Raw genomic sequence first — 13,154 nt, forward strand, 5'->3', positions numbered from 1 at the left:
ATGCACAAGGCTATTGATTTGAAGGCCCGTTGAAACTACAATAAATAGGTCCAAAAATTAGGTTTATTACAGTGCAGGGCCGTGGGAAGTGAGTTTTGGTTGGGGGTGCTGTAGTGGGGGGGGGGGGGGGTGTTAAAAAAAGTTATTGTATTTTATTTAAACGCCTTTCTCTGCTAATGGACAACAACATACTGGCATTGCGTGACACACAGCACAGGCAGGCATACATCACTGTCAAGAACATTATGGCTACACTACAGAAAAAATGCGACAAAATGTCGCAAATCACAGATTGATACTAACGCAAACAAAGTAACCGTCTGCTATCTGACGCTACACTAGTAAGGTAACAAAGTTGCTGTAGCCTTGCACCGAAATCGACGATGAACACGTGAAATATAAAACTGTTGAACACTAACATTAATAAAACGTAATAATTATTGACGCTTCTGACATGGGTGTCAAAACAGGCTAAAGACCCTATCGCACAGCATATTAGACAGAGCACATTGACTCAAAACATATGCATAACATAGGCCTACACAACGCAATATTCATAGGCTAGCCTACATTAAATTGATCCACATATCACAAATATAGCCTACAACAAATACTGACATCATAAACGCACAGTGTAGCCTTTAACCTACATTTTCAAAAAGAAGAGAAATAACGTTCTGAGGAGGCCACTGAAACAGGCACGCAAAGACACAGATGAATAAGTTAATCTACCTCGCTGAAGAGAGCTCTTCTTTGTGGATGGAGCTTACTCAATATCCATGCCACCTTTCACCGTGGTGCACCGAGACTCCCCGATAACACTATGCATCATTTTAAGCTGAAGATTGAGGCGGCCCGTGTTCAGCTCCTTGGGAAACTCACGGTAATATTCAGCTACTTAATATGGCATATTGTCGTACCATAAAGCTAGCGTCATAGGATATCACCCTCAGGTTTGTTTTGTTATTTTGTTTAGTTTTTGTTTAGATCTCTCAGGTCTAATGTAACATTTTTTTAGTGCATAATATAATAATAGACAGGGGGACAGAGAGCTTTTTTTTTTTCTGATCGTGAGTGTATGAGGTAAGGTGGTGAGGTATGACACATAAATACGCGTGCTTTCCTGCAGGGGGTGCTGCCGCACCCCCAGCACCCCCACTTCCCACGGCTATGTTACAGTGCATGAAAATGCACTGTACTGTTCTTCCTAGGCTTCTTATTATTATTCTTCAAGTCAAGTCAAGTCTACTTTATTTCTATAGCACATTTAAAAACAACTGAGTTGAACCAAAGTGCTTACAAACAAACATAAAACAATGACAATGGTACAACAACAATAATCACATAACATGGGGGGAAAATAAATAAATAATTGAAATAATAATAAACAAGTTGGTCAAAAATAAAATAAAGAATAAAGAGTGTGTGTGTGGGGGGGGGGGGGTATTAAGGTAGATTAAAAGCTTGGGAGAAAATGAAAGTCTTTAAGTTAGACTTAAAGCAGTCAATGGTTGGAGAGGACTTAATATGTACAGGTAGACTATTCCAGAGTTGGGGGGCAACAACAGAGAAGGCTCTTTCACCCTTAGTTTTAAGGCGTGTTTTGGGGATATAGAGAAGATTCTGAGATGAAGACCTAAGTGATCTTGGAGTGCTGTAAGGAATTAGTAGGTCACCTATGTAACTAGGTGCCAGACCACTGAGGGCTTTGAAGACAAAAAGTAAAATTTTAAACTTAACTCTGTGCTCCACAGGTAACCAGTGCAGCTTAGCCAACACAGGAGTTATATGTTCACGTTTCTTAGAGCCACTTAATAATCTAGCTGCTGCATTTTGAACTAGCTGAAGTCTGTTGAGAGTGGAGTGGGTCAGGCCTGCATATAAGGAATTACAATAATCTAGTCTAGAAGTTATGAAAGCATGTATAAGAGTTTCAAGATCGGAGAAGGACAAAAAGGGCTTCAGTTTTGCAATGGTTCTTAACTGGAAAAAGCTGCCTTTGACCACACTATTTACTTGCTTATGAAAATTTAAAGAGGAGTCAAAGAAAACCCCAAGATTCTTTACTGTGGCAGTTTGCAGAGAGAGGTCCTAGTGCATTTTTCAAGATAGAAACATCGCTTGGAGGGCCAAAAATAATTATATCAGTTTTACTTTCGTTCAGTTGAAGAAAATTTCTTGCCATCCAGCATTTGATGTCACTGAGACAGTTAAAAATATTCTCCAAAGAACAAATGCCATTAGTGTTAACAGGCAGGTAAAACTGAGTGTCATCTGCATAGCAGTGATACTGAATGTTATACTTTTTAAAAATTGAGCCAAGAGGTAGCATATAAAGAGAGAATAGAAGAGGGCCCAAAATGGAACCCTGAGGAACACCACATTTTATAAGGGCAGAGGAAGAGGAGAAATTGCCTAAACTAACTGAAAATGATCTATCACTAAGATAAGAAGAGAACCGTTGCAAAACAGAACCCTGGAGACCAACTTCATCCTCCAAGCGTTTTAACCCTTAGAACCCTAAGCTGTTTTTAGGGCATTTTCACTACCTTTATTCATAAGGATTTATTCTGGTCATTGTAAGTGCCACACACATATATTATATATTGTTTTTTTCAGGAGAGTCTAGGCTATTCAGATCTGCCATCATTTCATGTATTAATACTAGCATTGATTTGATTTTGATTTTTAAAGAATTAAAATATAAAAAGTGTATTATAAAAATTCTTATATTTTGACATGTATCTCACCATAGCAAGCTCACAGCTCTACATGCATTTCATGTGGTTGTAGGGCAGACTGTCCTGAATCGGGCAATATAATTGCGATGTTGGAGGGATACTCTGGGGCTGAGCAATTTACAGAAATATTTGCTGTGTGATTTACGGAAATAAATGCCATTTTTTATAGTGACCTTTCTGAGCTCCATATCTGTGACACGAACTGATCTGACCTGACTTGACCCGAGGTTATGTGTTAGCCTGCGTGCCTGTGTGTATGCTGTCATAATAATTCTCAACTTTTTACTGCATTGCCATGAACAAAGTAAAGGCAAAAAAGGTGTTTATTTGTTGAACAAATTGGGATGCAATGTGAGCCTTGAATTGGATGCCATGCAGGAATTTGCTAGGATCTCAAAACCGGAATATAAACATGCTTTGCCTTAGAGAAACACATGATAGCATTGGATTATAAACATGCTTTGCCACAAGAACAGACAAAAACGTGGGGTAAGTCCAGCTATATGAAGTTATTATTTTGCTGTCACTTCGTCTGTTTTATAACCCAGAAGGATGTACTTGGTATCAAATGATAGCTCTGAGTCTCCTCTTTCATCTGACATGCGTGGCATATCTATGCGATCACGGGTCCGCGAGTAATTCAAACGAGAGTAATGAGTGTGCAGCGTTGGTTTGTGTACATGACGTTATTATTTTGCAGTCACTTCGTCTGGTTTTATAAGCCCGAAGGATCGATAAACATGGTACCAATGGATAGCCCTGTGCCTCCTCTTTCATCTGATATGCTTGCCATATCGATGCGATCACGGGTTCGCGAGTAATTCAAACTAGAGTAATGTGTGTGCAGGTGAACGCAGAGAAGTATAGACTGTAAATATGATGCAATTTGATTTAATTTCATGATTTTTTTTAATTTTCATACTTGATCGTACAGACAAGTGTGTAGTCTCGTTGGAAAGCCCCACTTCTGCTCTGTCGTGCAATAAAGGTTTCATCTCGCTGCGATGAACCGTTCCAGAGCAATATAACAGAGAAGAAGGGGTGTGTTTTTTGACGCACTTTGCGTCAATCGGGTTCTAAGGGTTAATAGGATGTTATGGTCAATGGTGTCAAATGCTGCACTCAGATCAAGAAGCACCAAGAGGGCACAAGATCCAGAATCAACTGCTAAGCGAATGTCGTTTTGGACTTTAAGCAAGGCCGATTCAGTGCTGTGCAGAGATCTAAAACCTGATTGGAATTTATCACATATATTGAACTCACTCAGATAAGAAGAAACCTGAGAGAGGACAACCTTTTCTAGTATCTTTGACAGAAAAGGTAATTTAGAAATAGGCCTATAATTCTTCAGGTCACTGGGCTCAAGGTTAGGTTTCTTAAGTAAAGGTTGCACAATTGCACGTTTAAAACCTGAGGGGACCACTCCATTGGTTAGTGAGTGATTAATTATGGCCAATACAAGAGGGCAGATGATGGTAAAAACTTCTTTAAAAAGGCGTGCAGGTAAAACATCTAAGTGGCAGGATGTAGATTTCATATGGGAGACCACCTCAGAAAGCTGGGAGGAAGATATAGCCTGAAACTGTTGGAGGCAGCTAGGTGAAAGTTATATCACTGAGGGATCCGAATCTGGAGGTGAGATTTGAGATTTTATTTTGTCAATTTTATTGATGAAGAAGTTGAGAGACTTCTCACAGATTTCTGTTGAAGGGGCAAGAGTAGATGACGCAGAGGCAGGATTTATAATAGAGTTAATGGTATTAAATAAAACTTTAGGCCTATGAACATTATTGTTGATAAGCTGAGCATAATACTCAACCTTTGCTGCCTTAACAGAGTTTTGGTAGGTCTTTAGAGAATCTCTGAAAAGGTCATAGAAGACCTGAAGCTTCTCTTTTTTCCATTTGCGCTCTGCTTTCCTGCAAGATTTTCTGACAGAACGGGTCGTGGCATTTAACCATGGAGTGGTGATAGTTTTGACACGCTTTTGTTTTAGTGGGGCAACACAGTCTAAGGTCTCAAGACAGGATGCATTAAAGAGAGTGACTAATTCTTCAATGTCAGAGCAGGTGGAAATAGCAACAGAGATAGTAGGTGAGTGAGAGAGGATGAAAGTATTAGAGAATGTTGTGGCTGTGGTGGAATTAATAGAACGGGCCAAGGTTTTGATGGGCAACAGATGTGAATGTTAAAATCCCCTAAAATCATGAAATTGTCAGAGCGAGAGGCCATAAAAGATAGTAGATCAGCAAATTCTTGAATGAAATTACAATTAAGCTTAATTTTTGGTGGTCGGTAAACTAATGCACAGAGGAGGGTGGCATTTATCTTTACAAGCTGTACCTCAAAAGTGGAGAACATATCAATTTGTACAATTCTACATTTAAAGTTGTTATTATAAACAGTGACCAGACCACCTCCACGACCAGTAGCCCTAGGGGAATTCATGAAGCTGCAGTGAGGAGGGCAGAGTTCTCCAAGTGGAATGACGTCATTACCGCTGAGCCAAGACTCCGTTATAAACAAAAAGTCCAGGTGATGAGACGTGAAGCTGTCGTTTAAAATGAAAGTCTTGTTACAAATAGATTGTGCGTTCAATAACGCAAATTTGACGGGAGGAGGGTCTTGCGCATGCTGCAGAACTTCCTGCGGTGAACCAGCTGTGAGAACTTTTACCTTCGGATGAAGGTCTTGCGGCGGTTCAGGCGCAGTCTGACATGGTGATGTGACATTTTCAGCAGCTCCATCAAAGTTGTCCAAGATGTGAGAGACATATTCTCGCTGCGTTGTTGGTCGCTGTATATTCTCCACTGACACTGAGTTGTTTGCGGGAGCGGACTGCTCTGGAAAACCGCGTTGATTAGGCAAGAAATCCCATGGAGATGATGGAGAGATGCTTTCGTCTGTCGCACGGATGATAGAGCGACCTGCGCCTCTGTGCAAGTAGCGTTTCCGCCGGAGGATCCCCGCTGCCCGGCAAAGGTGGAGCACCTCGATGTTGATGGTGTCGGTGGAGGCGAACTGTCGAAGTTCAAGGGGTGTGTACTGAAAAACCCCCATAGCCAAAACACAAACTCCGACACAGCTTGATGCATCAGCCAGTCCAAAGTGTGCAATTTAATCACCTAGCTAGCACGAAGCCTCAATCTCCGGCTGGTCAGTCAACCGACTAAACCAGCAGCTGGACAGTCAACCGACTATATGAACCCAGCGTATTCAGGATAGAAAAGGAGAGAGACACTAGCAAGCTCGAATCCAGCACAGCTTCCACCACACAAGCAGACAGCAAGTCCAATAGCAGTGAAGGCCTTGCTGATGGCAATCGGCAGGGGGGGGAAAAACAGCTGATCACCAGGCGAAAAAACAGCGCAGGTAGAACTCGGACTAGAGGCAGACTTCATAAAACGCAATAAAAGTGTGGAAAAACAAAATAAACCGTTTAAATAAAAAAGGCCCTATGAAGACTACACATCCTGTTCAACTGCTTCCTCTGCCAAAAACTGTTTCAAAATAAAAGTCCTCACTACAATATTTCACTGTTAAACAATTTAACCCCTAAAACTTACTGAACTTTTTAACTGTTCAGCCATTGTCACTGTTACTTGTCATCAACTATGACTCCTACCCACTGTAGCTAGTTAGCATGGTTAGCATAGTTAGCATGGTTAGCATGATTAACATTGTTAACATTTTTAACAAAACTGCTAAAAATGATTAGCTAAGTTATCTAAGTAACATGGTTAGCATAGTTAGCATGTTAGCATGCTAGTTAGCATTTTTAGCAAAACTGCTAAAAATGATTAGCTAAGTTAGCTAACGTATTTGAATTACTTTTGAAAGAAGTAACTAGTAACTGTAACTAATTACTAATTTTCAGTAACTTGCCCAACACTGCATCCTTGACCTGTGGTGTTCCCCAGATGTTGACCTTTGAGCCATAATTATTCCCATTTGAACAAATCATTAAGAACAATTTGATTTCCTCTCATACGGTGCCTATAAAAAGTCTTCAGCCCCATGCTAAAGTTGACTAAAAAACAACCTTTAAGGACATCAATTTTCTTTGTGAATGAATAATGTATTGTAAATAAATAAATGTTCTTCATTTCACTGTTAACCCTCTATACCCCGTAGTGGCCGTCGACGGCCGTTCTGTATTCTCCTGTAACGGCCGCGGCCGGCCGCAATTCTTAAAGAGACATCTGCTACAGTATAACCTTCATACATGAAATAATACAGCGTTAGTAGATAAATAAACACCAGACTTTTATTTTGACACACTTAAATGGCTAGGTCGCTATTGACATTTCTCCGGTATTTTTGAGTTTAGCCTGTTGACTGACCGGCTGAGGACTTACGGTGCCTCTGGAGTTATGGCTTCTAACAAGCGTCCGCGTCTTTTCTCATTAGATAAGATAGTATTGATGTGCATCCACCATGTTTTGATGTAAGCGACTATCATATTGATGTAAGAAAATGACAAAATAAAAACATGAAAGTGTAATAAATTTAACGTTAGCATCCTCCCGTTTGTCATGACTGACTTAGATGCCTCTCTGGCATAAAAAAAATCGTATGGCTAAGACTGTGAAAGTCAGTTTGAGTTTAGCTAGCACCAGCAAAATATAGGCATAATTCAATGATGGGTCATGGCTAATTAACAATAAAGTTTATGATAAACCCATGGCAGGTTTATTTGCAGTTATATCTTAACACATAACATTAACATTACCCCTTTCTGGCATGTACAGTAAAGCTAACATTTTCGTTATCCCACTTACAGATAGTTATTGCAAACTACTACTGATGTATGTCTCTCTAAATGAGTTTTTGTTGACTAATAACCAAAGCGGGAACCACCGTTGTGTGTTCTGCTTATGGATGTCAGGAAAATGTATTTGTATACAAGTAGGCCAATGTCTCTTCATCTTCGTGATTACAAAAAAGCCTGCTAATTTGCTACCTTCACTGATGTAACGTTAACGTTAGTCTGAGACTCGTAATGTTAGCACAGGATAGGTTGAAGGTTGGTGAACGAGTGCAACAGGTTCATTATCATCAACTGATCAAGTTTAGATAAATTATATAACATAAAACGTTGCAAAACGTAAATCCATGTCAGGATTAACAGTCCCTGTTGTTGGTGACATGCTTATCAAATGAGTCACGATTTCATGCGCTATGCTTCATGGCCTACGTTAGTTCATATCCTCATCATTTTTTAGATGTAAGGCTCACTGTCCAGCTAAATCCCAAATAAGTGCAAGATATGCCAGTCTATTTCAATGAAATCAGTACTCATATAGTATCTTGTTTCCCAGCTTCTAATACAGAAATATGTGAACCATATTTATAACTTTTTGTTAGTGAAAAACTTTGAGACTGTAAGTGAGTAGGCCTATGGCCGTCTATGGGAAACATGAATATATAATTCTTAATGGATCATATATCATTTGAAAGAGCCATTTCTAATCTTTAAACTGAAAGAAACTTACAATTGACACTTTTCATTAGATTTTTAGTTATTCTTGGTTATTTGAAATGTTTCTCAAATTGTCCTTTTCTCTTAGAATTCCCAGGAATCTGGGGCATTGTTGTAGAATTCCACTGGGGTATAGAGGGTTAAACAATTTAACCCTTTAAACTTACTGAACTTTTTAACTGTTCAGCCATTGTAACTGTTACTTGTCATCAACTATGACTCCTACCCACTGTAGCTAGTTAGCATGGTTAGCATAGTTAGCATGGTTAGCATGATTAACATGGTTAGCATTGTTAGCATTTTTAGCAAAAAAGTAACATGGTTAGCATAGTTAGCATGCTAGTTAGCATTTTTAACAAAACTGCTAAAAATGATTAGCTAAGTTAGCTAACGTATTTGAATTACTTTTGAAAGAAGTAACTAGTAACTGTAACTAATTACTAATTTTCAGTAACTTGCCCAACACTGCATCCTTGACCTGTGGTGTTCCCCAGATGTTGACCTTTGAGCCATAATTATTCCCATTTGAACAAATCATCAAGAACAATTTGATTTCCTCTCATACGGTGCCTATAAAAAGTCTTCAGCCCCATGCTAAAGTTGACTAAAAAACAACCTTTAAGGACACCAATTTTCTTTGTGAATGAATAATGTATTGTAAATAAATAAATGTTCTTCATTAAAATACAGGGTGCATAAGTATTCACCCCTATGTTAAACCTATGTTAAATTCCCATAGAGGCAGGCAGATTTTTATTTTTAAAGGCCAGTTATTTCATGGATCCAGGGTACTATACATCCTGATAAAGTTCCCTTGGCCGGAATTAAAATAACCCCACATCATCACATACCCTTTACCATATCTCACGATTGGCATGGGGTACTTTCCATAAGATCATCTCTCAATGCAAATCAAACCAGCAATTAGGTTAACTGAAATAAAAACCATCCCAATCTTATGTTGAAGGGTATGTGATGATGTGGGGTTATTTTAATTCCAAAGGCCAAGGGAACTTTATCAGGATGTATAGTACCCTGGATCCTACCCTGGACCCTATGACCCAAATTTGCTTAACAAAACCCATCTCCTAATGAATATGGTTCCCCCTGTCAATGTATTGACCAAATAAACAACTGAATGTCTCTTTATTTTCTGTAGCTCAACAAAGAAAAAAACTTTGTTGGTACTAATCACCACTGTTCTTAACACAAAAGGGCTAGGGTTAGGGTTAGGTGTAATCTAAATGTCAATAGCAACCTGAAAGCAATAGCTTAATGAGGTTTTTACAACCTAAAAAAACATTGCCAAACTTTGAGGTATTATGTCCTCATGCAAGACTCAATCATGCATTTATCTCCAGCAGGGTTGATTCGTGTTATGGAATTTCCAAACAACTCAAATAACTGACCATATTACTCCATACATCCCTGCACTGCCACTGGATGACATCAAACATGCCCCAACTGTTGTCAGTTTTTAAACTATGAACTTTGAAGATTGTATTTACTATTATTTACTATTTTTGCTTTTGTTTATGTAAAGCACATATAATTACCCATGTGTATGTGCTACATAAATATATAAAAAGCTTGCATTGATATTTCAAACTACAGGGCTCCCACATGAGATAGGAAATAACCCAATATCTCAAAATGTTTCTTTTATGATGCATTATGTGTGTGCTGACACATTATGTGTGTGTGTATTATACATACTTATACCACTGTGTGGTTGAATTTTCTATTGTGATACGCTCTTTCAAACATCAATTAACTTTCTGGGTGTCTGATCAGAATCCTGGGTTGTCCAGTGCCACCCCAGACACCCCTTTGGCTCTGCACCTGGATTGTAGCCACAATGGTAACAGCACGTTCCAACCAGAAAACCCATGAGAATTGAAGTTGAGAAATTGAGTGTAGACCTGAGGTCTATGCTTATATTACTGAAAATGTATTAATTGAAGTATTTACAGTTTCCCTGTCAAGTTTTCAATCCTAGGTAATCTTCATAAAGATACAGATGAGCTAGTTTAAGTGTGAGCTGCAGCAGCCAGTAGCAGGTAAGCAGCATGTGGAAAGGGGGCAGGGCCAGATAAATCCCCATAGATTAGTTCGGCATGTAGGTTACCGCCATTTTGCCATCCTCAAGAGGGGGAAACATGCTAGCAGCATACCATTGAGTCAATGTGGAAAATCGCTCTTTGATAGAAATGGATAGAAATCTAGCCCCAAAAGAAACATAAGCAAATGCATTTGTTTCTTTAGCCAGGTTTAATGCTACTGTTGCAATCAGGAAAAAGTAGCCTGAAGCTAAGTGCAAATCGAGGAACACAGGACATTCAAAAGCAGGATTTGTCATTTTGCTTCAAACCTGAAAATGTCCCAAAAGTTTTCCAAAAGACAAGGTAAAGGTAGGCTATTGAAATGTCAGTCAGAGAAGCAGACTTGTTTTCTTTTTGTTCATTTTCATTTTGAAAATTAACAGAACACTGTCACGTTGGTATCATATCAGTTGTTATATTGGTGCATCACTCTCATTCAGTGAGGGGGAATTGGCGATGTGATATTTGGTGATGTGTCTCAGATATTTTTGTTGCTTGCTACTCATTCCTGAAAATTATCATTTGTAGCATCTGCCAAGTGTCTCACTTTAAATGAAAAAGAGACAAGCTATTTAAACTGTAACCCTATGTCTCATTAGGCGTAGGCCTATAAGTCACTGTTGCTGTTGTAGTGTGGGCATCCTTTTTGTTATGCGGCTCTTTTGAGTGGTGTTGATTTTTTTTTTTTTTTTTTTTTGGCTCTTTATGCTAGACTGGTTAGCCACCCCTGAACTATAGGAATATTACAGTAGAGACATACTATAGAAGTACAGTAAGACTACTAGGAACAGTATGAGGGTAAGGTATGCTATTACACCACCATAGACTGTGGTGTAAATTGACTGGGCAATTTCATAAACTTGACAATATGCGACCTGATCATCTGATTTTCATCTGCCTTTTCATTTGATTTCTGACTTCTGACTCTGATATTAGAGGAAGTCCTAATATGGATACAGTACCAAGGCCTTACATTGATCCCTTGCCTACAACATACAATGAAAAAAAGGACAGTGTAGTAGATAAGATTACATCAAAATGCTAGATGTTAGCTAGAAATAAGACTAATTTGGGCCCTTGCGAATATGCAGAAAATATTTATAAACAACCATACAAAGTAAGGTTTCAGATGTAAATTCACATTTGTAGCCAAGTATTTGCCAGTGCCTTGTATGCCAGTGCCTTGTAGGGAAGGCATAGAGGGCATTATTTAGACCTTTGTCTTTCCACTAGAAGGGAACTCATGAAGACATATACATTTGTTCAGGTCTTGCTCTGTAGAGGGCATATCATAAGTCACGCATGAAGAGACACCCAATCAGATTGTCCCACATCCTATAGAGATATTCCTCTTATTTTCACCATCCACACCTAACAAAAAACCTTTAGCTGTAGATATTAGCCTAGACATTAGATACTAATTTTTAGACACATTGTTTGGGCAGCATGTATGAAAATATGGTCAAAAAGCAAAATAAATAAACCCAGCAATCATGCTGGAACTGAGAGAACAATGAGCTATGTTAAGCTATATAGTATGTAGAGCAAAACAACATTGACTATAAAAGCAACTCCATAACTATCCATAACAGGTGTTACATATGCTATGCAGTGTAAACTACAGTACAAAAAAGTTTATGATGATCTAAAATATTTTTTAAGGGAACCTATTAAAGTGAAAGGCTGAAATAACTATGCTATAACGTGCAATTGCATATTTGATAGCAGTTATTGTGAAAATGTTAATGTGTAGTAAATCTGTATGCAGTTGTGTATATGCAATGGCTACATTACAGCCTGCTTAAAGTCAAGCTGCAGATTAGGCTTTAAAAGCTCCCCATTAAGATTAATGTGGGGATTCTTGTATAGGCAGATACATGGATACATTTTTAAAAGAGAATTGACATTGTCAGCACCAGCACAGGAAGATACATTGTAGACAACAAAATAATCCTAGTTACCATTCCCCAACATCTCCAGGTACCATCTACCAATTATTTTAATATTGTCATTTTATTTACACTTACTTCATCTGTTTGACAATGGTGCTTTTGCCGGATTCACCACCACCTATAAAAAAAAAAGAGTCATGAGAGTGGAAGTGATAAAGTGGGGTGCGTTCACACACTAGTCCCCATAGACACACAATCACACATGTCCTTTCATCGTCTCGTCCTCACCAAGCAGTAGTAATTTGACCTCCTTAGCTGCAGTGAGTCCGTCCTCCTTCAAGTTTTTCTCAATTGCTTTACTTCGGTCAAGAGCAGCACGCTCCTCTGCACTTAACGTACAACCCATGACAACATGTAATACAACGATTCTTCTTGTATGCTTCCACACCGTTTCCCTTGTCCTTCTTGATTTCTTAATCCTTAAACACAAGAAATGGGAAAAGAGAGCTGATGATGCCCCTACACTGTATTTGAAGCCACCTATCTCAGATCAAGCAGTGACAAGGATTTGCCACAAGGCAGTCATATCACACTGACGTCAGATGGGCTGTCCGGCATGATCAGGGCTTGGTATTGAGGGATTAGATGCTTCAGTGTTTTCAGTTACCAATGGTAAATTCTGAATGAGGAAGATAGTGTCCTTATGGTAAAGACTTTTAATGTCAAGATTCACTTTCATTTTTTGAACTATGAATGTGAAACATCGGTCAGTGTTCCATATGTATTGAACTGGCAAAGTGAAGTGTCAAAGTTAATAGACTTACGTTAATGGATTCATTATAATTTACCCACTGTAAGTGACATGGCTTTAGCATTTGAAGAATTCATAGTCTTCAGCCAAAGGAGAAATTCTACATTTTTGTGCACACAGATAGTA

At 38.8% G+C, this 13,154-nt stretch overlaps 1 protein-coding gene across 1 annotated transcript in view; it reads right to left on the bottom strand.

Moving 5' to 3' along the window:
- Positions 1-13,154, bottom strand: part of gnao1b (guanine nucleotide binding protein (G protein), alpha activating activity polypeptide O, b) — a 90,828-nt gene that overhangs the window by 61,921 nt on the left and 15,753 nt on the right. Inside the window, exons 2-3 of the mRNA XM_076287936.1 lie at positions 12,506-12,696; positions 12,353-12,395 (exon numbers count right to left, since the gene is read on the bottom strand). Coding sequence (XP_076144051.1) covers positions 12,353-12,395; positions 12,506-12,623 — 161 coding nt within the window. The 5' untranslated portion in view covers positions 12,624-12,696. The remainder of the gene's footprint in view (positions 1-12,352; positions 12,396-12,505; positions 12,697-13,154) is intronic.

This window comes from Alosa pseudoharengus, unplaced genomic scaffold (assembly GCF_046254945.1).
Source record: "Alosa pseudoharengus isolate Yale_2024_CS ecotype anadromous, Long Island Sound unplaced genomic scaffold, YU_APseudo_1.1 YU_APseudo_1.1_scf_16, whole genome shotgun sequence".
In the NCBI taxonomy this organism is placed as follows: Eukaryota; Metazoa; Chordata; class Actinopteri; order Clupeiformes; family Clupeidae; genus Alosa; species Alosa pseudoharengus.